The 27501-nt window shown below is 38.8% G+C and overlaps 3 protein-coding genes across 4 annotated transcripts in view; 2 read left to right on the top strand and 1 right to left on the bottom strand.

Annotated features, from left to right (window-relative positions):
• Positions 1-702: 702 nt before the first annotated feature.
• Positions 703-11501, top strand: nudt3b (nudix (nucleoside diphosphate linked moiety X)-type motif 3b). Of its 2 annotated transcripts, none has more exons than XM_006782859.3 (5): positions 703-1057; positions 2292-2402; positions 6842-6886; positions 6979-7063; positions 7378-11501. In XM_006782859.3, the coding sequence occupies exons 1-5, from the start codon at positions 959-961 to the stop codon at positions 7572-7574; spliced, it is 537 nt and encodes a 178-aa protein (XP_006782922.1). In that variant the 5' UTR covers positions 703-958; the 3' UTR covers positions 7575-11501. The 2 variants fall into 2 exon arrangements, with proteins under 2 accessions (XP_006782922.1, XP_035760468.1); XM_035904575.2 differs by lacking the exon at positions 703-1057 and adding an exon at positions 1703-1735.
• Positions 11502-12511: 1010 nt separating this feature from the next.
• On the bottom strand, positions 12512-17017 carry rps10 (ribosomal protein S10). Its single transcript, XM_006782861.2, has 6 exons — positions 16904-17017; positions 16292-16441; positions 14659-14833; positions 13941-14018; positions 12859-12914; positions 12512-12597 (listed from the first exon to the last, which is right to left on the bottom strand). The coding sequence occupies exons 2-6, from the start codon at positions 16439-16441 to the stop codon at positions 12556-12558; spliced, it is 501 nt and encodes a 166-aa protein (XP_006782924.1). The 5' UTR covers positions 16904-17017; the 3' UTR covers positions 12512-12555.
• A 1049-nt stretch (positions 17018-18066) lies between these two features.
• The window catches only part of pacsin1b (protein kinase C and casein kinase substrate in neurons 1b), a 41902-nt gene continuing 32467 nt past the window's right edge, over positions 18067-27501 (top strand). The window contains exon 1 of the mRNA XM_087840954.1: positions 18067-18229. The gene's annotated coding sequence lies outside the window, so the exon portion shown is untranslated. The remainder of the gene's footprint in view (positions 18230-27501) is intronic.

Below are 27501 nucleotides of genomic sequence, written 5' to 3'. Positions count from 1 at the left end.
GCATTAGATAGTACTAGATGAAGAATAAAAGAAGATTAGTGGAGGACTTTCAAATGTATTTTTTTAACCTGTATAAAACGTCTAGAGAGACCCAAGGCCATTACAGTGTGTAATTATAGTTTATAATGTATTATTAGAAAATGTGTTTTGACAAGCATCTGAGCAATTAAATACTAAAATTCCCATGTAGGGATAACAAGGTTGAAAATCAACATGGTAGTAGACTATCCACCTTAATTAAAATATAATTTTATTATAGGTCAATCCAGTTTTACTCTTTATAATTTATTAACAATTTCTATTATTTAGGCATTTTTGCAGCTATTTTCCATTTGAAGTATAGTAGGATTTGACAAAAATACATTTGAAGACTTAGTTGAATTTTGTGTTTGCCTAAAAACAGCTTTTCTCACGTTATATGCTTACATTGTCGGATCTATTTTGAGGGCCATTCCTGCGCTGTCCATTACCTGCGGTGCTGAAACTGATGAATTAACCTGGTGTCTCTTTTTCTAATGTGAGCAGCAAACTAATTTGATTACGCTAAATACGATGTTTCCCCAAATAAAAAGTCATATAAATTAATATCGGCATCAGATAAGTAGACCGGGCCATCTAGTTGGAGCCTCAAGTGCCAGTTCCCTTTACCGGCTCACTCCAGTCAGAGCGTGGTGCTGCGTTTTCCCCCACGCTTCGTTGCCCTAATTCTTCAACCCCTGGTAGGTACATTTCTTACGCTCGCCAAGCTACTAATGGTTAAACTACGTCGTGGGCGTAGCGGCTCCTTGTAATGGCGACCGTGCCGTAGATGTTCCCAGGTTTGTGAAAATGAAGCGAAGAAGAAGTTATTTCTTTTAAGTAAAACGCCGAGGTTCCCCGCAGGAGGACTTTGCGTCTACAATCATCGTCTTTATAAGTGGCAAATATAGCTGTACTTTTGAACTTTTACGCTCCCGAAATGATGAAGCTCAAGTCAAACCAAACCCGGACGTACGACGGCGATGGCTACAAGAAGCGGGCCGCTTGCCTGTGCTTCAGGAGCGAGAGCGAGGAGGAGGTGAGTTCGGTGATGTGAACTGTCTGGAGGGCCAAGCTAATATTAGCATCCGTAGGTTTTATCCAGCCTTTTCTGTTGTGTGTAGATCGAGACGTTTATCAGCACGGCTTTGGTTTTATCCCAGCTGGTAAATGATTTCTTTTATTCTCGTGTCGACTCCCGACGTTTTGATTATTCACTATTTTTCAGCTGGTACTTACCCGAGTGTTATGTAAGCCTCTTTAGCAGTGCAGATAGCAGCCTCGGTTATGACCAGACTTACTAGCTCCGCGCTAATGCTAACGCTAACGTTAGCTTGCTAACTACCCGGGTTGCTGCCGTGGGCAGCCGGCTATCGGCCAGCAACCACAGCCCACAGTACAGGCTGTGGTGAGTGCTGACTCTATCATTACCAGCTGTCGGATGGACAGAGAATATTTAGTATTTAAAGCGACAGCTAAGATATGTATCTGCTCGCGTTACAGATAGTTTGGCGAGCTAAGTGTATTGTGTTAATGCAACTGGTATTACTAGCCAAACATTGTACTGCTATGTAGCTAGTAGCTATCCTAGTTTAAGCCAGAAGATGACTCTGGCAGTGATAGCCGGCTTGTATCACTTGTGTATTTTGATTAGTTTGTTTGCGAAATTGACACTGTTGATATTTGGAGCACCAGCTTAATGGAAGCGTCGAGCCCTGTGCGCACATTTTACAATATCGCTTATTAATGCTATTTGTGTATTTATCGCTCTTATCTAGCCGTATCAGAAAAAGCGAAAACGTGTTGTGGATTACTTGAGCTCAGTCGCGATTTGGGGCGCTCACGTACAGTCAAAAGGAGACACAAAGATGTCTTTGTACTTACAACATTTTACTAGGGGAGGAGATGGGACCAAACCAATTCCTCATTTTGGTTAAAGTAAAGGCCAGACTGTGTAGACAGGGGTTGTTGATTACAGGAAACGTATCAGCATTACCAGCACCAAAGTGGAAACCTTTACCTAAAACTGTAGTTTATCTGACTGGCAGCCAGGGGTTCCACAGCTCATCTCCACTAAGAACCCAACATCTAAACTAGTTCACTAGCTATGATTTATTGACAGTAATAAAAGCACTAGTTATTTTAAACCCAATGGGTTATCATTTTCATTTTTCTTGAAGTTGTATTTTTCGATGTCCCAGTTGATATTATGTGAACAGTAACTCAGAGTTGGACTGTCATACCTGACCAGTATTGTATGGGGTGTTTTGCAGGTGCTACTGGTGAGCAGTAGTCGACATCCTGACAAGTGGATAGTTCCTGGAGGGGGAATGGAGCCCGAAGAGGAGCCCAATGTTGCAGCAGCTCGAGAAGTGTGTGAAGAGGTTGGTTGTGTCACTCAATATTGTTATATCTTTTTTAAGCCTGTAGTATGATGGCCTTTTCTCTTTGGTTTTCCAAGTGACAGATGTTGTCTCTATGTATACTGCGTACTGGGAACCTTAACGTGATCCTTTTCAGAAATGTCAGTAGCTGGAAATATAATTCTCAGAAAGTGTGGCAAATTTGTTTGAGTATAGACTCATAAGATGTATTGTATTACAGTTCTGTTAACTTGTCTGTATTTAACACTGAGCCTGATACCTTGTTCTCAAAATCCATTTTGTCAATGCAGTCATCCTGTTTGCATGGACAGTAAGAGAGAGAGCCTAGCAACATGTAAGCTGTATCATAGCATCATGTTACAAAGCAGTCTTTAGGTGTCAAAGGAGGTCACACAGAGATTGAACACTGGCTGCACAGCAGTTTGACTGCAGTACAGTCAAGTAACACAAACGCAGAAAATGACAACAATTGAGTTGTCATGTTCTCATAGCTATATATATTAGTATACAGTAGTGGTCACATTACAAGGGCAGCTTGGAGGACACAACATGTTGTTTATTGGGGTGGATGGGTAGTAATTAGTAAACAGTTCTGAAGCTAATTGGAAATCAATATCCTACTTATGCTGCCTACGCCTGTTTGTTAAATCAGGTATTCTTCCACTCTGCATGCTGTTCATCCTTTGGATATTTTGATCAGAACGGACACAGGGCACATAAGACACTGAATCTCACCCAGCGGTTGGCTCCTAGTGGGCTGCTGACCTTATAAAGCCTATCCTCTCTGTGTGATCCGTCACACTGATGGATGCTGATATCATCCCTTATCCTGGCTCCTGCTGATTGGTAGCTTTGGTGGTTGCAGGACACTTAGGCCTGCCAGCAAATTTCCACAGGGTCAAAAGCAATGTCACATCACTGCTCAGGCTCCTTATGTGCTAAAAGGCTACATTCAGAAACTCTGTGGTGACTGAGTGCTGCTTGATACATCACCAACTACAATGGCTTTCTTAGCCTTTTATTGGACGTTGGTGTAGCAGGACATATCCTAATCCTGGTGAGCCTGTTCTGATCACCGTATGAGTGATGAGTGATTGCTTATGCTTATTGGTTTGGAGTCTCTCCAGGGATGAGAGTGAAGACAAGGCATGCAGTAGCAAGCCAAAATTTACAGAGGGTTTCTTTGTTAAACTGTTCACTATCTTTGTTAATCCTTGTATCTTGGAGATGCACCCCGACCCTGCAACCTGAAGACGCATTGCATAACTGGTAACGAAGTCTCAGCTGTACATCCTCTTCCCAAGTGTTGCCCAGTAGTCTTGTGTTACATGAATGCCAGAGCTGGGAGACTTTTTACATCTCATAAAAACAAACAGGTTGACTTTTGGCCTATTACTTAATCCCTGGCTCGTCTTTGGAGTTTCTAGTGGTGTGCCTGCTCTTTACCATATGATCAAGCTGAAGGCCTTAGGAGTGCAATACCGAGGCATTGGTACAGTGTGTGGAGTCAACATTTATTTATAGAGTGAAACTGGAAACTGAGGAAGAAGCTGCAGAGATGTCAGTGAGAGGCCTGGTGCTGTATCAAAACCTGACCTACTGTTCACCTCTGGGAGTTAAAATCTTGGAGATGATTTTTGGTGTTAAAATTTTCTCAACAATATTAAGCTCTCAGAGACCTTAAAGTTTCTCTATGACAGAAAGGTTGTGACATTTATATGGCTCTGAGTTTAGGATTGTGAGAAAAGGTATAATAACTTGCAAAGTTTTTATTCATCTGCTTTTTTTCCTGACCTTTTACATGACGAAACTAAAAACTATTTTGAGAGAGAGGCTGTCAAAAAGTGCCAAAAGTTGAGAGAGGGTTATTTTTCAGATGTATAAGTCAATTTTAAAAATCAGTTGATCAGTAAATCAGGAACCTTTTTCCCCACTAATCTGGCACTTTGCGAGAAAACTGTGGCTTCAGCCTCTGAAAAATGTTTTACTGTTTTTGTTGAATATTATGTTTTATGAAGTTTAGTTTTTTGACTAGTAGTTGGACATCTGAGACTGGGCTCTGAGAGATTGTGAATTTGTTTTTCCTCACTATATTATTGTTTTGTATTTGTTTATTTTGTCAGTTGCTTGATTAATGTTAAACATTTTTGTCAGAAGAAATCAATGACAATTATCAATGCTTTTAATAGTAATTTCATTGCTGTAGAAGTCATTTATGTCCAGTCATTATGAGGGGGGAACCTGACATTGACCTACTTTGTGAATTGATCCCTTTTTTAGGGATGTTAGCTTTTTCAGCTAGGAGAGTGTTTTCCAAGTGGTGCACCAATTCTTTTTGTTTTTGTTTGTGAGGATCATACGTTTTTGCAGTTTAGAACTACAAAAAAAAAAACAAAAAAAAACGAGAGCCAAATCCCTGGCAATTTGCATATATGGGAGCCTAATAGGGGAAAAATATAGTGCTTTGTTTTGTGGGAAAACAAAGTTTACAGTTAAGGGGAGATGGGTGAAAAATACCTGTCATATGACTTCTGCTGGACCAGCAATGTCAACGACTGTTAGCCCAAGTGTGTTATCTGTTGGGCGAAGTTGGGTAATGATAACATGGTATCTAAAGAGAAACTTGGAAACCAATCCCTTCTAGGAAAAAACAAACAAACTGGTTTTGAAGTTGAGGCAGCAAAAACCTTGTTTTTGTTTTGCTTTGTTTTTTTCTCGGCTTTTTTTCTTTTTTTGGCTTGTGTTAAAGCTAAAGGAGGCAAGATATATGCTAGTGGCTCCTGACACTGTTGGACAGCAAATGGGCTGTCAAAAGCATGCTTTACAGTGTAATCAAAAGAAGAACAACATGTCATATGACATACAGTCATATGAAAAGAGTTTTCATCGGACTAAGCAGTCCTGCGATAAACTGAAGTACACTCAGCAATAAGTACACAGCAGCAAGTAATCATTTTCTGTTTGACTTTGTCAGTTTCACATTATTGTCGAGGAATTTGGTCCCACTCTTCTTTACAATGTTTTTTTTCACCTCATTGAGGTTTGCGGGTATTTTCTATGCACAGATCTTTTATGATTCTGTCACGTTGAGGTCCTGACTTCGACTGTTCCATTGCAACACCTTGAGTCCTTTCTTTGTAAATTTGTTGTAGATGTGCTGGTATTCTTTGGATCATTGTCCTGTTGCATGACCCAATTTTGGCCAAGTTTTAGGCGTTGTTAGTGGTATCAGAGGTTTGTGCTGATATCTTGTGTTTGGGTTTTATCCAAATGTGGCGTTTTGTATTATGGTAATAAAAATCTTCACTTTGGTCTCATCTGTTGAAAGGACATTATTCCACAAGTGTGTGGTTTGTTCATATGCAACTTTGCAAACCTAAACCCAAGTTGTGTTGCCATGTTCTTTTTACAGAGATTAATCTTTCTCCTGGCAACCCTTCCAAACAACCCATACATGTTCAAACTTCTTCACACTTGCATACCCACTTAATTAGTAGCACCTGGCTTCTGCTTACCCTCTTAATTCCTTTGGAGGCAGAAAGGGTGTACTTTGGTTTTCACAAGACTCACATGACTGTATTTTGTAGGAATGTGCACAATCAGTTGACTGGACAGTTGAACATTGCTGCCCTGGCTTGTCAGCAGTGAAAATTTCTGTCAGTGAGGCTAATATTTCTTTAATGTGCAACACTCAGCCGTAGCAAAAGACAACGTGCAACACTAGTGCCAGTGGACACTAAAGGGCAATGTGGACTCCCAAGTTTGTGAATGAGATAACTCGAGAACAAAGCAATGTAGGATATTCAAATTGATGCCATAGGTATGTGCTAAAAATCTTGGATGAGATTGAATATGTTACCTTGATCTCAAGGGCAAGGTCATAGGTCAAATTTTCAGAAAATCTTGTAAATGCCATAACTTGAGAAGGAAGTCAAAATGGATATGATAAGTGTATCTACTAAAATCTCTCTTGCCTATTTGGTTAGTGTACAAGAACATCCCCAATTGTTTTTGTTTTACAGCCCTAAATAATGTGCCTCGTTGCAGGAAAGTGCATGCAGAACATGACTTCAGTCTTTGTATATGCTGTATATTGTTTTTATTTTGTGGACTCAAAAACCACAATCCAGGATTTAGATGGAGTGAATGTGTGGGGATAAACACAATCTTATGATGTAATGTAATCCAGTGCACAACAAACACCATTTCCAATTACCGTACAAATTAAATCAGCTCTATTTGAAACTATTTCAACTAAACACTATAAGGTTCAAATGGGTGTTTATTGTTAGGCTGTTGGAGTGCATTAAATTATACAAGTGTTTTTGCGTAGACCTCAATCTCTTCATATTGAACGAAAAGCCTTTAATCGTCTGTTGTGACTTCATCCTGTGACAGTATTTACTGAGCATTTCATCATTTTTTCATTCATTTTACAGGCTGGTGTGAAGGGGACTTTAGGTCGCTTGGTGGGAATATTTGAGGTGAGCCGCTATGTGTTGACTTTTTTGGAGGGGGGGTGTCTTCAAGTGTCACCTTACTGTTTGGTTAATTATGCAAATGTTTTCTTCCACAGAACCAGGAGAGGAAACACAGGACCTATGTGTATGTTCTTATTGTAACGGAGGTGCTGGAGGACTGGGAGGACTCAGTCAACATTGGTAAAGCACTGTTTGTTTACTTGTCAGAATGGGGATCATACGGACAAAGTTCTCAGGCAGTCACATGCTTGACTGTAGCTTTTTTTTTTTGTTTGCCTGGCCTTAGTGATATTACAGTTTTTAGTGTATGTTTACTGGGGAAGATTATAAAACCAGCTTTGTTCCTGCCCTTGTGATTTTCACTTTAGCTGTGTGTACAGTACTAATAATCAGTCAAAACCCATTTTTCATAATGACTTTTTTCACCCCGTGTGTTGTTGTTTTTTTCTTGCATGTTAACCTTCTCCACAATGCTTTCTTTTTCTGCAAAACAGGGAGAAAAAGGGAATGGTTTAAAATAGACGATGCCATACAAGTGTTGCAGTGTCACAAGCCTGTGCAGGCCACCTACTTTGAGGCTCTCCAGGAGAGTTGTCTGACCAGTAATGGAACTCCACTGGTGACCACGATAGGTGGGGACCTCTCCCCTACCTACAGCATCAATCAGAGCTCTGTTTCTGGGATCAGATAACTAAAACCACAACTCTGAAGGAGCTTTCGCCACCACCTGCGCTCTTACTTGTGTTATTTCTCTTCTCTTCTCTTCTCTTCTCTTCTCTTCTCTTCTCTTCTCTTCTCTTCTCTTCTCTCAGTAACATGGTTTGCCTTGCCAACTCCTTTGTGCCAGAAATATGGCGCAGACTCAACAAGTGTTGGATAAATAGTCCAAAACACTTTGTAAATGTAATTTTTGACCCCTCTTCTTTTTTGTTTTTCTTTTTACTGACAACTGCATGAAGTGTCTCCTCATTCCCTTTTCCTTAACACACCCTTAGCGTGGTGTTTATTGAATGCAAGAACTACTTTTTACTGTTGTAATGTAAAAGTGTATACTTAGTGCTTAAGCTGAAGGCTTTTGGTGGTCTTTTTAATGTCTCCATCTTTTTTTTGTTTGTTTGTTTATTTTTCTGTGAATGAATGTGCCCATAATAAGTGTACTCCCTCCCCTGTTTTAAGGATAGGAAAAATTGTATCTGAACGAAAAGAATTGTGGGAAGTGACTTGTCTTGCATGAGCGCTATTGTTGTTGCGTTTCACTCACTCGAGTGACCTGATGCTGACTGTGTGACAGACAGGGTAAGGTCTTTTGGCTTTTCTTCACTCTTCTCCCTGTTGTAGTTGTTCTTGTTATGTTTTTTTTGTGGTTTTGTTTTGTTGTGTTTTTTTTAACCTGAAGGATACAGCCCCTTAATTTCAATATTCTTTCCATTTCTGTTTTCAGCTGTGTTTCTTTCCTATTTGGGAAGCTAGCCAAGCACTACAGGTTTCAATTTCAAAGCATGCATATATGTATATATGTATATGCGCTGCACAGTGACTGAAAGAATGTCAGCAGACAATGTAAAAACCATCTTTGTCCTCACTCTTCTCTTTTTGATCCCTTTTTGTTTTCTTTGTTAAAACGCTTTCATGTGACTGACTACAGAGTCTTCCTCCAAACACTGAGAGGGTGGAAATGGTAGATTTCAGAATCATGGACTTGTGTAATTTCAAAGTGCAGCACATATCACTTAAGTTATTAAAACAATTTCCATATTTTACTCCTCACATTCAGTTTGGTTAAAAGCAATTGTTTACATTGTGTTTGTAACATAGTACAGGTGAATTTAGCGGGCACTTTTCATTATGGTCATGACCTTTTTTTTTTTTTTTTTTTTTTAAACCTTCCCTCCTTAGTATTTATTCTGCATCCCCTAAAATACTCAAAACACCTGCTTGACATTAAACTGATGTCAAACTGATTTTGGCAAGATGCAGAACAAACAAGCCTTGTACAGTTTGAGACCTTGTTTTTAACATGTAAAATGCTTTTTGGATACTATTTTTTTTTGTTTTGTTTTGTTTTTTTTCTCCTCTCTAACGTTTGGCAAAAGTCTCTTTAGCTCAGCTGCGTCACTTGGCTGCGATGTGGCGTGAAGCAGCTGGCTCAATACTGTGAAACTGGAGGCGCTGTAGATAGCATGTAAGAGGTTTTTATTGTAAATTGTTTATTTCTGTATAGATCAAAGATGAGAATACAAATGACAAAACACCTCTTACACATCTGTGAGTGCTACATGTCATTTCAGTTGAGGCTGGAAAACCTGATTGAACTCACTGCGTTGGCTTTAAAGCTGTGGGGAATTTTCTCTTGAGATAGCATTCAGTACATCAGAGGCTAAAGAACAAGGAATGTGGCTGTGGGTGAGATGAAAGAGCCTATTTATAATAGAAAATTGTAACAACCTTAATGTTTTTGTTTTAGACCAAAATTAATTGGTAATTTTTTTTCTTTCTTTGTTTATCGTCTTTAGTCAAACTATGAAATGAAGTATAACTGCATCCTGAGTTGGAAAGCCTGAAGTCTTTTCCTCCTCTGTACCACTAGGTTTAATCAGTGAATTTTCCCCTAGAGGGTTTCTTTCATTGATCTCTCCACTTTGGTGTTCTGCCTTTTTTTTCCACATTGATAAATTTGGAAAAATTTGCACAAGCAAATCTGATACATTTCACCTTCCAAGTTTATAGGACACAAAATTTGCACATCCAACAGATAAAAACATTTGCATTTGTTTGGAGTTGTCTTTTTCTAACTGGTGAATTTCATTCAGTTGTGTTTTTCCTTTTATTAATCTTTTGTTTGCTCTCCCTTATCTCTTTCTGACTAGTTTATAACCCCGCCACTACTTTCACCAGCTGGCTGTTTACTCTGTTTTTGCTAAGCAGCTGCAGCTGAAAACTATGCTACAACAATATAAATGCAGGCAATGTGGGACTGCAGGCTGGAAAACCACAAGAAGGAGCTAAAAGATGCTGAATAATAGTGTAAAGTTGAGTTTGAGTACATAGGCAAAAGGTCTTTGATTCTTGCATAAGAGAGACACAGTTTACATTAAAAAAAAATCATGTTAACAAAAAACTGATTATAGCCACATTAAAAAAGTATTTGATGCCCATAGATTTAAAAAGATTTCATTAGGGTTTGTTGGGAAAGACTTGGCAGTACTTATGTATTTAACAATGAATATGCACAGAAAACTCCAGTCTAATGATTCACAATCTGATGAGAAACCCTTTAATAGGAAATGAGAACTGAAAGCAAGCAGAGCAAAGTTTATCTAGACAAAGAGCAGGGTGGCTTTTAGTGGTGGACTGAGTCTTTTCTTCCATGTTTATGATTATGGTGGAAATCACCACATGCTAGCACAGCTGCTAACACTGCCCTGCGATAATCCAGGAATTCAGATCTCTTCCGAATGACAGTTAAGGTGAAAAGGGTCTAAAGTCTCCTCCAGCCTGAGACTTTGGACTGTTTTTACTGCTGTTTTAGAAAGGTGTGGTGGTCAAAGTCTTGCTTTATGATGCTCTACCTGGCACTTGAAATGAGATTTTGTGTTGATTAGACTTTTTAGTCATCATCTAAAGGTACAATTAAATAGAAATGGGATGAAACTACATATGGCAGAAAACAAAAGCCTAATAAACTAATGATTAAAATGGCTCTCTAGTTTGATGTGGGTGACAGGTACTGTCAAAATGAATGTGAGGAGGATTTCCACAAGTAAACAGCCAGTCATTTTTAATTATTAATAACCACTTATTCCTTATCCTGTTTTTTTTTTTTTTTTTTTTTTTTTGTCTTTCTTCTCTTGTTACTGACAACCTGATGTCGTGTATATAGGTAACACAGCAATCTGATAGCCAGAGAATGCACTCTGGCTTTGGTCCTAAAGGATTATTGTAATTTTTTTTTTTAACCCTTACTAAAATTTAAACAGTTTCTGTCACAAATTGACTTATTTAGGTTGGAGTGCTAGTGGGAAATTTGGAAGTAAAGGTTTTCACTTGAATTCCACATTAGACTGATGGTATCATTAGATGGTACAAACACATTCACCCTTTCTTGGACTTCTTGGCTATAAAATTGCTTCTTTAAAATAATGACGCTTCCTAACTTGAAACCGCTGGAGCTTAAGATAAAGTCACTTCATTTAATTTACCAAAGCGGTTTATTAATGTGTTGCCATGTCAGTTAGTTGGGCCCCATCTTGTGGCCAAAGCAAAAGAATAAAAGAAAGCACATCACTTAGCAGCTGAGGATTTGTAACATTCAATTTTCCTTTAGCACAATGATGACCGTTTCACCTGCTAAATGACTGGAAAAATATGTTAATTAAAAAAAAAAAAGACAGCTGCCATCTCTGAAAAACAACCAAACAAACTCTGAATTTGATAACTTTACTTTTGAACTGTTGACCTCAGCCTTGAAGTTACATATCTGTATTTGTGTTCAAGGTCTATGTGTCACTGGAATTTTTTTTTTTCCTCTTTTGTCATTTGGGACTGTGGAATAAGACCAGTGTGAGAAGACTGAAGATTGTAATATAAATGTGCCAACAAATAAACACCAGTATTTCACATTCAGGCTGGTGTCTGTGTGTTCAATACGTCTCCAAGTGTGCTCTCTGTAGAGTATGTAGGTATTTACAACAACTGGAATATTGTAACTCTGTAGCTAACTCACCCATCAGTTTGTTTTAACTCTTGAGGTTCATGTGCAAAAAGAGTTGTTAGGTCTACTTTCAAGATGTCAGCAGCAGGACATCTCAGGACTGTCAAGACACTTTCTTTCATTAGATAAATCTGCTTCTAAGCAGATTTGTCAAGTCAGATTTGTGTTGAAACATCGTAGAAATGCCAGATAAAATTAAAAGAAACTGGTTAACATTTTGTGAGTCTTCAGTTGCAGCTACAACCTAATTGGGTTTCTCATGGTCAAGTATAGTTCCTGACATATTCAGTAGTATCAGGGTAGATTGACATCCTTTCCAGGGTTGGTAGTACTTTTTGTCAACATAGGAAAATCAATCCATCCATTTTCTTCCACTTATCCAATTTAGGGTCGCACTACACCCTGGATAGGGTACCAGTCCATCACACACAAGAGCCCAGATCCATCTTTGCTTTCAAGAAAACTATGAGTCAATGTTAAAAACTTTAAAAATAAATTTTCCCCAGTGTAAAAAGGTTCTGTTGGGTTAATTATAACTTTGGCAAAAAGGCCTAATTTAGTATGCAGGTGAGTCATCGAGTCCTAGATCATTTCAACTTGACGTTACCATAACCACCTAATGTTTTCTGTGTGGACTAACAGTGAGGGAGATAACTGTAAAAATGACCCTCCACAAAATTTACCCACCAGACTAACATCCTGCCAAAAACAAAGGCATTTGGGATTTCATTTGACACAATCTCAGTCTCACTGTGGCACCTCTCTTGACACAGTCATTAATTATCAAAGTATTTTAAGACTCAATTAATCCTGAGCTGGTCCACCATCACATTGCTCAAATTTATAACCAACATATGTGGACATTCGCCTGCTCATCTTACAAAATACTTTAAAAAGAAAAGCACAAACAGACCGAGTTGTATTTGGATTTTCTTTATTGTACACAAAGAGAGAGTGAAATTTACTGAGGCTGCTGTCCTCTGCCGCGTCCAAAGCCACCTCTCTGCAACAGAAAAATGTTGTCAGTCGACCAACATGTTCAATACAAGTTTTCCAGCTGCACTGTATAAACCACATTTAGCTTTCTGACATTCCTTTTTAAAACCCATGTAAAACCGCACCCACAAATTTAGGGAGGAGTGCCTTTGTTGTTCTGCTGTAGAAAACAATTCTTATAACAGAAAAACATTAAAGATCAAGACAAGGTTTTTGTTGCCAGCCCATTTCTCAAAATACCCGCATGAAACAAAGGAAATGTACTTACGAACTGGAACTCTGTGGCAGCTCCAGCACCGGCCTCTGCCTTCTTGTCAGCACCAGCTAAAGGAGAAGTTATGAGTTAAGAGGTCAGCCAGTAACTTTCAGAAATGTCAAACTTGTTAAAACTTCATCATAACATGTCAAATATATACCAAAATTAGACCGGGGGGAGGTTGGGGGTAGTAATAATAATTTTTACTGTTGTTTTCTTTGCAGATGTTTTTGATAAACAAGTTTAAAGTTCACACCAGCAAATTGCCTTCTGAACATCAGAATGATGTGATGGGAGTTTCATATGCCTCATTTTTAAAATCCAAATCCTCCACATACATTGATTTTTGTCTTTGTCATATAAGCTCAATCCTTTCAATAATATATATTCGATAACATGTCATTACCCATGTTATGATTTCATCTGAATCATTGTGATCATTTTGTTGTAGAACAGTTTTCTAAAGGAAACATGATTTAGATTCTCACCTAAGAACATATTTAACATGTCATTTGCTTTTGTTTTGGCACAAGCACTACTGGTTTGGAAACAGGTTGTGATTTGGCTTAAAACAAACCATTTTACAACATTACATTTACCATTAACGTTTAACATTTTCCAGGGCATTGGTTTCTACCGCCATCTAAAGGTGACATAGCCAGTGTAAAGTTTTTACATGCAGTGATTCAGACAGCCACTAGAGGTCCTCCAACTTTAACATTTTATACAAATCTACTCAAAGTTTATCAAGGCGCTCAGATGTCTGCAGATGCCTGTAGTTTTTGGAGGCAGGTAATTACAGAGCTTTGTGCGGTTAAAACTATTGATGTTAATATCTGAGTGACCAGCCTATAAGAATTAGGACTGAGGTGCTCATTCAGACAAGAGTAGACAAACTATAGGAACATGTGATGGGTCACATCACTGCATTTTCACATTTCACTCTGAAAAATCAAGACATTTTATTAATGCATAACACCACCGTATGATTTAATGATCCAAAATTACCATTTTAGTTTGCATCATTCATGTAAACATCACAAGACCACAAGAGCAACTCATAATGTGACTAGTGTAGTTGGTGTTATACGTACGGGGTGCAGCAGATCGCCTGTAAGCATCTCTGTCAGCCTCCCCACGGTTAAGGCGGGCGGGCCTCTCTCCTTCCACTCCTGCAGGTAAAAAGATGACAAAACATTAAGCTCCAGTTTTCCTAGCTTTCCAAAAGAGGAAATTCAATAGGCTTTAAAATTCTTTAATTTTAATGCTAACAATTCTCACTAAATATGAGTCTTTGGACTCCGGGGTCCCTCTTTTGAGTTTATTAATGAACTACTTAAATTTGTATGCTTTACAACACCCTCTAACAGCAAGAGGACACCATAACATTTTATGTGGCACTTAATTGCTGAAACCTCTTTTGCATATTTTCATAAGATCCAATTGAAGATGCCAATTGAAACTGCAACTTCAGCTTCAACGAAAGGCAAGGAAATGATGAAATGAGATTGTTATGATGTAGTTCAGAAGTCAATCAAAAAATTTTCATTGATAAAGAGAAAAAAATAAACCTTATTTAGAACAGATCACACTCAGGATCCAGAACTCTAAAACAATGTGCTGAAGTTTAGATTAGCAACTTCGATTTCTGGAAAACTGTGTCTAAGCACCAGATTTTTTCACAATCAGCTTCAATATCATATATAACCTCAGGAAGCATTAACATATTAAATACCTTTACTAGTATTTCTGGCTTCAGGAAATGAAAAATTAAAACTTATTAGAAACAAGCATGTATGATAGATGTTTTACCCTTGGGCCTGGGCCTTGCGGTCTCAGGGCGGGTCTGGCGGCGCAGGGTGGCGGGCACGATCTCAGGGGGAAGATGGAGGAAGTCTCTCAGGTACTGGATGCCCTCATTGGTGAGGTACCAGTAGAAATGGCGCCAGGCAAATTGCTCCTTGACGTACCCACAGGACTTCAGAGACTGCACGGAAAAGCACAATTATTATACTGACTACCACAATAAATCAGTACAAAATCTAGGTTGGTATGGCAGGACTGTGCAGAAAGTATCTTTAGGCTTCTTGCTCAGGTAAGTGCACAGAAAGCAAGTAAGTGCACAGCAGTGCTAACCACCACACACCATACTGCCCTACAATCATTCCAAAAGATAAAAATGAACTCAGATGCAATAAATTCTGAGCCGACACCAACACCCATGTGAAAAATGTCGCAAAAAAAAAAAAAAGTATTTCTCGTTGTCATTTACTCCCCTCATCATGCCATGGAACCAAAATTATCTTCAATTTAAAAAAATAACTCTTTCCATGAGTTTAGGCCTGTCACGCATCTTTGAAAGAGCAAATAATCAGCCACACAGCTTTACGAAACCCGAGAGGGCACAAAAGATACACATCAGTAACATCCTACTGTAAATGCCATTTGCCATGAGTGTGACGGCAGTAAAAATCTGCTAAATGTTACATCTTCTGTGAAAGCCGAAGAAGAAAAATAAAATAAAAAATAAACAGATACATGCTGATTTTTTCCCCACATACAACAGTGGACCAAATCAAACCGTCTATTAAAAACTGGTGGGGCACACAAAGAGGGGACAGGTCCTGACATTTTGTTTCTATTATGGCAGGCACTGCATAAAACACTGGGATGTGAGCGCCATGCACAAGGTGGCGATGGCATCAGCCATTTGTATACATTACACAGTAAACTCTACAAAAGACACACTGCAGAGGTCTAAACCAAGGACTTATAGGTGTACCAGATGACCACATGCCACAGAACTAAATGCAGCAGCCTAGGTTTGCCTTAAAGCCAAGTCCTTTTGCTGCATGCATTCCCTTACTTCCTCTCTTCTTAACGGCTCTATATTATAAATACAAAAAGAAAAGTCTAAATCTGCACTCACTCCCACTCTTCTGGGAGGATAGGAAGAGAGTCCCAAACTAGAGTATCCTGAATTTGCCTCGGGTTTAGCCACCCCAATCTGGACCACGCCTAAACAAAAATCTTCCCGAAGAGGTGTAATAACAACATGCCCAAACCATCTAAATTGGCTCATTTTGATGCAGAGGAGCTTCACTTCAGAATTAATTGCTGAAAAGAAATATAATTCTCATCCCTCAACTTTCTCTAACCCAAACATGTAAGGGGGACATTGTCCAGACAGCATGGTACTGTCAAACTACTAAACAACTTTCACAGGTACACAACCAGGACTTGATATCTGGACTGACAAATGACGTCTTTCCACTTAAAAACACATAAACCCAGAACTCCTAAGTGATGGTCAAAACACATTCATGATCACTTTGTCACATGCCTCCCACTTTCTTCTGCCCACGAGCCCATTTACAGTCACTACATCTCAGTTAATTCTAGTCTTGGTGAGAACTTTACAAGCTGGAGCTTCGTTCTTTCTCACCTGCATCGCTTTCATCACGTGAAGGTTGGGTACATTCTTGTCAGCAAGCTCAGGATGCTTGGCCAGGTGGACGTCTTTCTTGGCCACCATGACTCCCTCCTTGAAGAGGAGCTCGTAGATAGCAATGCGGTTCTTCTTGGGCATCAGCATCTGCATTAAGAGACAACGTGCAAACGTGCATGAGCTCCCTGGAACTCAACCCATACTTACAGCAGCCTCAATAATAGCATGCTAACTGGCTAGCGTGCTAAGACACATCTAGTAATGAAAATCAAATCGCTGAAGAGATAATCAGCGGACGCTTTAATAACTCAACACATCGGGAATGTTTGGACACATTCACATCAACAGCCCCTCTGTTTTATAGAAATTAAAAGCTAATATCTGAAGACCGCGTCACAGGAGAAAAATGGCAACCGTTCGTGAACGCCGAAACCGGGGTTACTTCTCCACTTCTAAGCCGAATATCAACGACTGAGAGGCGTTTAAGGCTAAAATACGCATATGTCTCCATTTATAATTTTAATAACAATGAAAAAACGATTATTTTTATTTCACAAAATCTGAGATGGTGAAGATATATTTGGATTATTACGCTGGGTCTTACTTTACCTTTCCACTTGTTAAGGGACCGGAGCCGGAAGGAAAGTTTCTCTTCGATCAGGAAAGTTTATGCTGTGGCGCGGGCCGGCTGGGAAGGCTCGCCCTCTGCTGGTGTGGAGGGGAAACGTATCCTGTGTTCAATATGTAGCTGCAAAGTTTGGGGACATCCTTTAAAACCAGCTGCACGAGCTGATCAGCGACTTCTTCTTAGTTTAAAAAAGACGTGAGGGGTATTTCAAAACTCAACAAAATCATCCACTAGTGCTCTGTGCTTCTTCTCCTTCTGTATGACTTTGTTTATTTGTATTATTAATATTACAAATAATAAATAAATAAATACGGTAAATTTTTTTACACAGCAGTGATTCAAAGGCTTCAGAAACATGGACCCTGGATAGCAAGATGCAGCTCTCCAAGAAAAGAAAGTTACTCCTGCAGAAAATCTTCATATCTACCTGGAATATTTTTAAATATGCATAAGAGCAGACAGACCTTTGTTTTACTGAAGGGATGTGGCATTTAAAAGAAATGTGTTGTATGCAGTCCATTTATTTGCATGGAAGCTTCTTTCAGAATAAAGAAGTAAAAATTTCGGGGTATTTTCCCAACCTGACTCGAAATACATTTGGTCTGTTTCATACATACATACTTTTCCTTTAAGAGTAAATAGTATTATGGGCTATTTCTACTCCATTTTTACTTTATTTTTACACAGACTACACACAGTCACAGTGTGTTAACACACAGGCAATGAAGTATATTCAGTATAATACATATATAGCAAATAATTAGATTTTTTGTCAGTTCAGTTACATCACAAAGCTTGGTATAAGTGAATGATAATTTTGTGGCAGTCATGTCTGCAAGAGTGAGTAATCAAAGAAGAAATAAAAATAAGATTATCTGGATAACAGCAATTTGCCACTGTCCAAAAATACTTGTTCTTAGTACAGTGAAAATTAGAAAACATGTGCTTTCGGCTTCTCTAATACAAGGATTCCATCTTATACATATTTTGACACAGTTTCCTGGAAACTTTGTAATAATAATAACAACAACAACAACAACAATAACAATAATAATGATAATAATAATGATGATAATAATAATAATAATAGGAAGAAGAAAATTGGGCATTTATTTTGAAAGACCTTCCCGGAAAACAACCCCTCCGTTACGGTTGGTTTGATTTGAGCCGTCTCACCCTCCCCCATCTGGCGGCTCCTCTCAGCGGCGCGTTTACCGGCGACAGAAAGGAGGCAGTCTCGGGTGATGAATGGAATTATTACATTTTGAGAGCTCAAAGGAAGCTGGATTATCAATTCGTATAAATTCGTAAGTTATTCTTGATTTCTTTCATAACCGCGTGTCTGCTATCAACAGCTAGCCACCGGCGGTTGATTTTTGTGATGAAGTAGCTTAATTCAGAGCAAATATTACTGCTGTCGGCGATAACGAGGCAGCAAGCGACCGCGACGATTGCCAACGAGATTCAATTAAAGTCCACAGATTTAAAAGTTATTTTTTTTATAAAAGAAATACAAGTCTGCCTAAGATTTGTTATTATTTGCCTCCCTTATCTGTGCCTAAAACCCGCAGTTTGTATCTAACACCGCTGCTCTGTTCTGCTGCTTCATGACACTTATTCATATAAAGAATGAGCAAAGATCAGCACATTTACAATCTGAGTCCTTAGTAGGAGTTTCTGTGAAGAAAGTGCATGAAGCATTGGAGAGCCGGCCGGCAGCAGCCTGTGCGGGCTACTGCAGAGGGCAGGGAGGGACGTCTGAAGTAAAAAGCTTGTCTCTGGGCAAAAGCCCGTGCTTCCTCCAGACCAGCACATTTCTTTGATTTTTTGCTGGAGATCAGCTGGTGGTAAATCAGGCCAGACAGGGCTGCTGACCTCCCCCTGAGCAGAGGCTCTCATCTCTAAGTGTTAGCGAGCTCTGTCCACGGTTCTGAACTCAGATCTTTGGTAGGCTCTGTACAGACAGACCGCGAGAGATCAGACCACTGGAGACTGTGCATCTGGAATGCAAAAGGGAAAAAGTTGTGTAAGAACCATAGATTAAAATGTGCATCATACATCAATTTAATGTGCAATTAAAAAAGAAACACTCCAAGAACAGTTTTGCCTTTTTTCACTTCCTGTGGTTCTGAAGGCAGCTATTAGAAACCTTCTCAGTTTGATCTTGCAAACTCCAAAGTCTGTCATTTTACCAGGAGGACTAACAGTTACATAAACATGTTCATACTGTAAGGATAAAAGTGCTGTATAAACGTGTGCGTGATTGGCTGAATGAGACTTACCAAAAGTAGAGAAGTGCCCGAATTGAGTAGAAAGGCACTGTGGAAGTACCACTCCATTTACTATGTGCTTTAATATCTGGCTGAATAGTTGTGTATTAAACTGACAACTGGTGTTGCCTGCAGCTCTTCTAATCCATTACCAGAAAGATGTCGAGGGTGTACTGCTAATTTGATTTTGAACTTCCTGAAGTAATTATTTCCCAAAATACTCTTTTAAAGTCACTTTTATTTTATTTTTTACAAAAAAAACCCCACTTCTTCTACATTACAGAAAGCTTACTGTGTACATGTGGGTAGATGTCCTTTGCTATATGTTAAACTGGTCAGTTAATTAACCAATAATTAGGTGACAACAGTGTCAATTATTCATTAATTATTCACATTATTTGTCAATTTGAGGATCTGATGTTTTATCTTCTCCATAATTGTAAACACTTGAGATTTGACAGTTAAAAGTTGGATAAAACACAGCATTTGTGACACTTTTCTGGAGAATTGATGAAATTGTGATTTTTTCTTTATTTTTGTTTTTTACAAATAAACATTTACAGATTAAACCTTAATTATTATCCAAGCACAGTCTTGTTCATCCAGTGGACTGAGCTTTGCTTTGAGTCTATAAGCTTATTCAAAATCCTTTGCCTCTCATGTTGTTTACTATAAGGAAGTCTTTGCAGCTCATTTCTCATCATCAAACTCACCATCCTGCTATGACAAGGCTTAAACAAACACTGCCCTGTCATAACAGGCACCATTTGCATGAGAAAACACTGCAAGCGAGTTGGTACTCTAATTTTTTAATGATGAACTCCTGAAGGAATGTGATCTTTCATTGTGGGTAAAATTTCTTGACACTAAAAAGTGTTATTTATATTTATTTTGTTTTATTCTTTTTTATTTGAAATTACTTTTCTCTTATTAAGATGTGTATTTTGTCCTTTTTTATTCTATTCTTCTAACAGTTGTACCAAGGAAATCTCCCACATTTTGGGTGTATTGTCTATAAACTTATTATGTGAATATTAGGAAGGTTTATTCAGCTACGATGACTGGAGCAGTAATGAAAATACTAAAGACATGATAGCAGCTCAGTCCATTTAGGCATGTAGACACTGGGATTTTTTCACAACCTTTAACTTTAAGCTGAAAGGAGAGCACTTATTATAACCAAGGTATGCAGAAGAGCGTCTCTGAGTGCACGACACATTGAACTTTGAAGCAGATGGGCTGCAACAGCAGAAGACCACGCTAGGTGCCACAGATGTTAGATAAGAACAGCAAACTAAGGTTGTAATTTGCATGGGCTCACCAACATCAGATAACAGAAGACTGGAAAAACCTTGTCTCATCTGATGAGTCTTGATTTTTAGCGTCAGAATTTGGTGTAAACAATATAAAAGCATGGATCCACCCTAGTTTATATCATCAGATTAGGCTGATAGTGCTGGCGAAATGATGTGGGGGGGATTCTCAGCACACTTTGATCCCAACCCTTTAGTACCAATTGAGCATCATTTAAATGTAAATGCCACAGCCTGCCTGAATATTGATGCTGACCATGTATAGCTCTTTATGAGTGTACCTATTTTCTGGTTGCTGCTTCCAGCAGGATAATGTGCCATGTCACAAAGCTCATATCATCTCAAACTGATTTTGAACTTGACGATGAGTTCACTGCAATCAAATGGCCTCCACAGTCACCAGATCTTAATCCAACAGAGCACCTTTGCTATTTGGAGAAATGGAAGATCCTCATTGTCTATTTGCAGCCAACAAAACTGCACGAACTGCGTGATGCTATCATCTCAATATGGATCAAAATGTCTGAGGAATGTTTCCACCACCTTTTTGGATCTATACCAAGAAGAGTTAAGGCAGTTCTGCTGGCAAAATGAGATCCAATTGAGTACTAACAAGGTGTAGTTAATGAAGTTGCCAGCAAGTGTAATATATCATGAATTGATGCTTCACCACAACAGTGAGGTCTGCCCCACAGTTTATGAGGACCACAAACTTAAAGAGGGAGGCCTGAGTGCACACATGTTAAAGAGCTTTCATTTGAGTGCCAGCTTGGATTAGTTTATCTGAAAAATTAGTGACACTCATTTGATTTGCTGCTGGTGGTTCAGCCCCTCTCCATTTTTGTAGGAAGGGTGACAGATGAAGTATCACTGTTAATGTAATCAATTAGACTAAAACCTAGCCCGTCTTTGCTTTTTGTATGAATAATTAGGGATATGTCATTCCCAGTGGGAATAGACACAACAGTTTGCTTCCAGTTGTCATTTGTACTTTCCATGATTGGCACGTCACATCTGGTGCACCCTGCCGATGTTAGACGATTGGAAGAAAGCAATTAAGCTTGAGTATTTCTTTCTATGTGTCCCTTTAGCCTTTGTAACCTAGAATATGGCTTCAGACATCCTAAGCTACTCCATCTATGTCTGGCTTTGGATGAATGCAATTAAAATTTTAATTTCATCTTAGTTGCTCTGAGAATTACCCCGACTTTAAATAGATTGTACATGTAATTGTTCCTGAGTTACATATTTGCTCTCTAGCAAAACAGATGAGTGCTTTTGCTGAATGTTTTGAAAAGTGCTGTGTGTTTGGACAAACTCTCCGGGTAATTATTTCCGTCGCTAAATGGAAGGGATCCACTTATAGCTATCTCAATACATTTTTAGTGGCTCAGGCTTTTAGGTAAACGGTTGAGAGAGCAGGGCCTTCGATTCTGCTGTGAACTAGAAGGTAATTGGTGTCTCTGATAGGATCCTCACAGGGGATCATGAGAGAAAGCAGGGCTGTTTTGCAAACCCTTAAAAGTTTGTATCCTCCATCCTTTAGAGCTGAAGTGACACATGAAATGATTTGTGTTGTTAGCTTCTCCTTAAATACCTGTAGATGAGTTGTGTTGTTTTGTGATCCAGTTGTTTTCGTGTAGTGTGGTTTCAACTAGAAAAAGGGCAGAAAAAGTATAATTTTGCTAGTTTTTTTCTGCTGCTGTTCCAATAGTAAGATGGCTCATGTCTGCTATCTGGATCTCTTTTAAGACTAAGTTTTGAGAGCTTTGGTCAAAACTGACTTTGTTCATGATTTTTCTGTAGACCGACTAATCAGTCAGCAAATCTGTTCAGCTTAATAGATGTTTTAAAGGAAGCATCTGCCTGTACATATGTGGTTTGGTATGAACCTCTCAGATCCCCCTTTAAAGCAAACCAGTAATGAAAGCCAAATCTATTGTATTTATTTACCTGGGTAATATGTTAATGACTCATTTTCTGTTTCAAAATTGCCCAGCCACTGCTTGTGTTTAGGTACTGTCTGACTTCACTGCACTGTGCCTTTAGATTCTTAATCAACACAGTCTGACAGTGACTGTGCAGTGCAGATCAGCTCCTAGCACAATCCAGTCATCACATTTATACTCCTATAAATTCAGTTCTTCAGCTGCTCTTTCATTACCATGAACTAGAAGTGCTTTTAAAACAGACATGTTAGAAGCAAAATATTTTAGACATTACCTTTTCTCAGTTCTGATTTTTTTCCTTTTGTGAGAAAAGGTATTTTAAAGGTAAATGGGTGATTTTATAGGTTTATATTCTGTTTTTTGTGTATGATTTGTTAACTTGACTCAGCCTTTCCCCCCTAGAGGTTTAAAGCGCTACAGACCAAACAGTTAATGGAAAAAAAAATTAACTACATGCAGCCCAAGCCTAACATTTAATTTAAAAAGGCATTGAGGAAAATAATACTTAGTTGCAGTCTTTATGAAAATCTGTATTTCAAACTGGGGCTCAGGGCGCTGAAAGTTGTCCCAAGTTAAATGGATCTAAAAATAATTATAGACAAAAGCAATTATTTTTCTTGCTTTTCCTCAAATTCTAATTCATTTGCAAATTGTTTTTACCCATTAGGGCAGTACAGTCTTTCAGTCAGATGCCTCTGAAATGTAATAATTTCATCAGGCACAGTATTTTTCCCGAGAAGACATTCTTTAGCTGTAGTTTACCACAACTCAGGCTTTTGTGAGTATCAGTGAGAGCTTCACTGAGCAAATGCACTTGGATAAGTTGATGTGATATGTGTCACGTGATGTGCATGCCTCTATTTACTGGAGTGTAATATATCAGTGCGTATCTCTGGGGCATCTTTATTGTAGGTGTTATGTTACAAAAGGAGCTCACAGCTTTAGGGGAACAAGAAGAAGCTATTAGAGGTTGTTGGCTGGAGGTTTGCTTCGGTCCTCTGAGGTTCCAGCCATCAGATTTATAGCATCAGTGAAGAGCTTAAGAGTCAAATGAGAAGGAAGGAAGAGGGCTTGATGTTGCCATAGTGACTGGGTTTGTGAAAGATGGGGTCTGTGTTTGTGTATGAAAATATATGTGTGTTTGTATGGATTAGAACTGCACCAGTTAATTTAATGACTTAAAAAGATACATGTCAGAAGATACATTTACATTAAAAAAAAAATGAAGCCTCTGAATTGGTGTTTTGTCCAAACAATAACACACATTTACATATAATAAACATCCTGTTGTAGTTAACATCATGTAAAATCATCAAAGCAGAACAATAGCTAAGATATTGTCAGATGTTCCAAGGCCAAAAATGAGCTTTAAACTGGCTTACTGAAAGACCCAGAAATACTCAATTCAGTGTTTTTCCAGTGTCAAAAGGGTTTTATGACAGAGAAAGCTTAACAGTAATGAACTGTCTTCTGATAATATTTTTATTAGATTAACTCTAAACCTAAGTGTTTCTTCGGCTTGTGTCAATGGGCTGCACTGTGTGCGTTTGAAAAGGATGTTTCTTTCTTCTGCATGGAAAAAGTTAATTAATTAATTAAACCTACATGTTGTGTTCATAAACCATATGTGCACTGCAGAACCGAATTTGAATATAAAAGATTCCAACTTGACTGCCCCAAAGTTGCCGGTTGAACAGCAGCCTGCATAGTTTGCACTCACCTGATTGTATCACTGATGGTGTATCCTCTGAGTTGCTCTCACTTCTAGCTGCGTGAAACGTTTATTCATGAGATCAACAGCAGAGGCCTGTGTGCATCTCATAGCTTTTAGCAGCTGCACTGAATCAGTAACTTCCATTTTCCTGCCCAGCATCAGCTTTGCTCAGTCCAGGCTTCAGTGTGTGTGTGTGGTTCACACTTTAACCCCAGCAGCTGAACCAGGGATCTTCAATAAAAAGCTCACACTGCCTCTCTGCTGTGGATGATGAAAAAAAAAAGAGTATTCATTGCAAAAAACTGCCATGGAGAGCACTGGGGTCCTCAAAACTTGCCCTGGATTATTGATTGAATTCTTTGAAAGAAAACTGGCTCAGCTCTGAACACTTAATGGCATTTAAAAACCACAAGGTTGGACATAATATTTTTCACCGCTTGTCATCAAAACATTATGCAGAATTAAAGAGGCACTAGCTCGTGAGTATTATAATGAAAGTAAATGTACTGTGACTTTCATTCTAGCCAGACTTTACTAGGCTGCTTTTATGTCTTCAATGAATCAATAAAACCAAAATATTCAAAGAGTTTTACCAGTGCTGCACACACATCCATGCCCCAGCACAATAATAAAAAAGAAATTGTCAAATCACAGCAGGAAAAAAAGACTGCATTACAAGATTGTGTTTTTTGTACAGGGGCATAGAGCCAGACCTCTAGCCCTTTCAGTTTTTATTTGCCAGCACACTGGTGATAAATTACTTTGTGCAATTATGGGATATAACACTGGGGTCAAACAGAGCAGTCGCCCCCTGGGAAAAGCACGAGTAGATGACCCACAGATGGCACGTACAGAGGAGATGAGTGCCTGTCTGTGTGGATAGGCAGTTAGCTTTCTTTGATTCTGGGATCCCTGCATGTTGTTATCTGCTGCTGTTTATGGCTGATGTTGAAGCACGTAAGCACACCTGCTTGCTCTGAGTCCTCTTATTCACAGCATCATGCTAAATCACAGAAGAGCTATTTAGAATTTTCCTAAAATGTGTTGCGGCACTCATTATCATTCAGTTTTTTTCATGCACCATTCTAAAAGAAATGTTATGGCTCAGACTGCAGCGTTCACATCAGCAAATCTGTATTGATTGAGTGGATGCAGCGCAGCTGAAATGTTACCCTGATGTTGACTCATCCCTGTCTGTGCTCCGCAGATCAGACTTTATCTGACCACCCGTGTGACTGTCTCCTCCCTTTGTCCTTTCTGCCCGTTTTAATCCCTGTGACGAGTAATTTTCTGCCTTCCCTCTATCAGTCGGCCTTCCTTTAGATATGCAGTATCAGTTGTGCCTGGTTACAAGGTGCCTTTTAAGGAACGACAGTCTCCACCCTCTCTCGCGTTCAGCTAATTATTGATGGCGTAATGTGTCTTCTCAGGCATACGTCAAAGTTCACTCTTGCAGTGTGTGTTTGTAAAAGGCGTGGTAGACTGCAGGATGTGTCAGAGTTGCAGGTAAACAGACACTGTCTTTCAGTGTCAGGTGTCAGTTCTGTCAGAATTTCTCGAGGCAACGCTGTCGAGGACTGAGAGGCCACAAAGACGATAAACCAGGTTTAGTAGCCACTATGATCTGCACTGATGTGTCTGAATGTCTGCTTTTAGTCTGCCGCGTGTGTGTATTTAATGTGAAATTGCAGTGGAGGGTTTTGTTTTGTGGTTTTTTTATGACTGATCCTGTGCCACACTTTAATTATGAATGGGCATTATTTTGCATGCCTTCAAATACCATTTTATTAGTAGCATTAAAGACCAATGTAACCTGTGACGTTGTCAGACAACAGTTTTAAATAAATGTTCATACTTCATACATTATGCAATTCAACTACCAACATTTTGTTCATACATTTATGTTTATTACTATTTGGTACTTGTGACTAACCTAGGGCCAAAGTGTCTGGTAAGCTGCCTTTTAATGACTGTGTAACTGCTGCAGGTATTTCAGACTCCACACAGTCACCTCTGGATTCACAAAAGTCTCTGCAATTTTTCTGTATAATGCCTGCAGCTAGACTTTGATCTCTAGTGCCACTGTAAGTATTCACAGTGGCTTCTTAGTGATATAACCACAGACAATTTCCATATTAAATTAGGGGAACAGACAGAATAATAGCACAAATAAGGTGTTTCCAGCTACTAAATGAGTCATGTCTGCTTTTGTTTATTTTCTGGCTCTGTTGATGACCATCTGTAGCTATATTTCATTTGTGGATAAGTAACCTTAGAGTTAGTAAACACCTTTTTTCTCCTACTCGTCAATCAGATGTTTAACTGCTAACAATCTGTTTGCATCCTACTGATCATACCTGAAATGTACACCTACTTTTCTTTTCCTTATTTCCTGTGATGTATATTGTTATAAAGGTGGCTTGTCCTATAAAACATGGCTAGATATTTGAATAATGAAACCAAATGCTTAGGCTTTAGGTGGTATGGACCATTCTTTTTCTTCTGCTCAAGGCTCTGTGTGATGTTAGTGTGAATTAACATCCTTAAAATGGTTAATCCTTAATATCTAGGATGCCCCGGTCTGGTTGAGTAGAGGAGCTCTCAAACCTGATGCTCCAATCTTCTGTGTGGGCCAGGGCATCAGTCCGCTGAAAACTGGCTTAAAAGAAAGGTAGCCTTAAAGAGAGTGGAGATAGAACTGCTTGTTTTAGACAGATGCTCAACTGAGGGGCTTCACAAAGAACAGTATGACATACCTATGAATTATTTTCATAAAAATAGTTTGGTGCAGGCCAAGAATTAAACTATAGAAGAAATTAACATAATGCATGTGGCTTCAAAACTAGGCCTAGAAGATTTGAGCTGACAGACTGCCTTGTTCTCGTTAATTTCAAGTTCATTCTTTTAGAACTCTTTAGGTTTGGAGTATGTTTTGCTATGGTATAAACACTGTTTTTGTTTTCCATTTGTTTGACTGAGTAAAGAATTTTTTAACATATTTGTACCGGGGAATGGTAAAACAGTCACACAGGAGAAGTGCCTCTCGTCAAGGCTTATTTTGTTATAACAGCAGCTGTTAAGGGAGGCAAGAGGCATCCAGATTCTCTTTGATCATACACATTTTATTTACTTGCAGACTTCGTGTTTTCAGCTGAGACATCGGCTGTGATTCCAGAGTATTTTGCAGAGCTGGAGTCATGTTGTTTGTAGAGTAAAGTTTGTACTAGGATTCAAATCTAACTTTCTTCAAGATGTAAAATACTTTTACATGTAAATGTTATGTGTAGGCCCGTTGGAGTGCACCTGTATTATATTGATCTCTTTGTCTTTACA

Source organism: Neolamprologus brichardi, chromosome 5 (genome assembly GCF_056152115.1).
Source record: "Neolamprologus brichardi isolate AB-2024 chromosome 5, ASM5615211v1, whole genome shotgun sequence".
Classification (NCBI taxonomy): Eukaryota; Metazoa; Chordata; class Actinopteri; order Cichliformes; family Cichlidae; genus Neolamprologus; species Neolamprologus brichardi.
This window is presented reverse-complemented; position numbering and strand designations above follow the sequence as displayed.

Bases quoted from the DNA above. Each gene is read 5' to 3' on its own strand.
- nudt3b (XM_006782859.3), top strand. From the start codon at position 959: ATGATGAAGCTCAAGTCAAACCAAACCCGGACGTACGACGGCGATGGC. The intron at 2,403-6,841 runs GTTGGTTGTGTC...TTCATTTTACAG, and splicing joins CTCGAGAAGTGTGTGAAGAG to GCTGGTGTGAAGGGGACTTT. The intron at 7,064-7,377 runs GTAAAGCACTGT...TCTGCAAAACAG, and splicing joins GGAGGACTCAGTCAACATTG to GGAGAAAAAGGGAATGGTTT.
- rps10 (XM_006782861.2), bottom strand. From the start codon at position 16,441: ATGCTGATGCCCAAGAAGAACCGCATTGCTATCTACGAGCTCCTCTTC. The intron at 14,834-16,291 runs GTGAGAAAGAAC...TTTTCCGTGCAG, and splicing joins ACGTGATGAAAGCGATGCAG to TCTCTGAAGTCCTGTGGGTA. The intron at 12,915-13,940 runs GTACGTATAACA...CTTCTCCTTTAG, and splicing joins CAGGCGATCTGCTGCACCCC to CTGGTGCTGACAAGAAGGCA.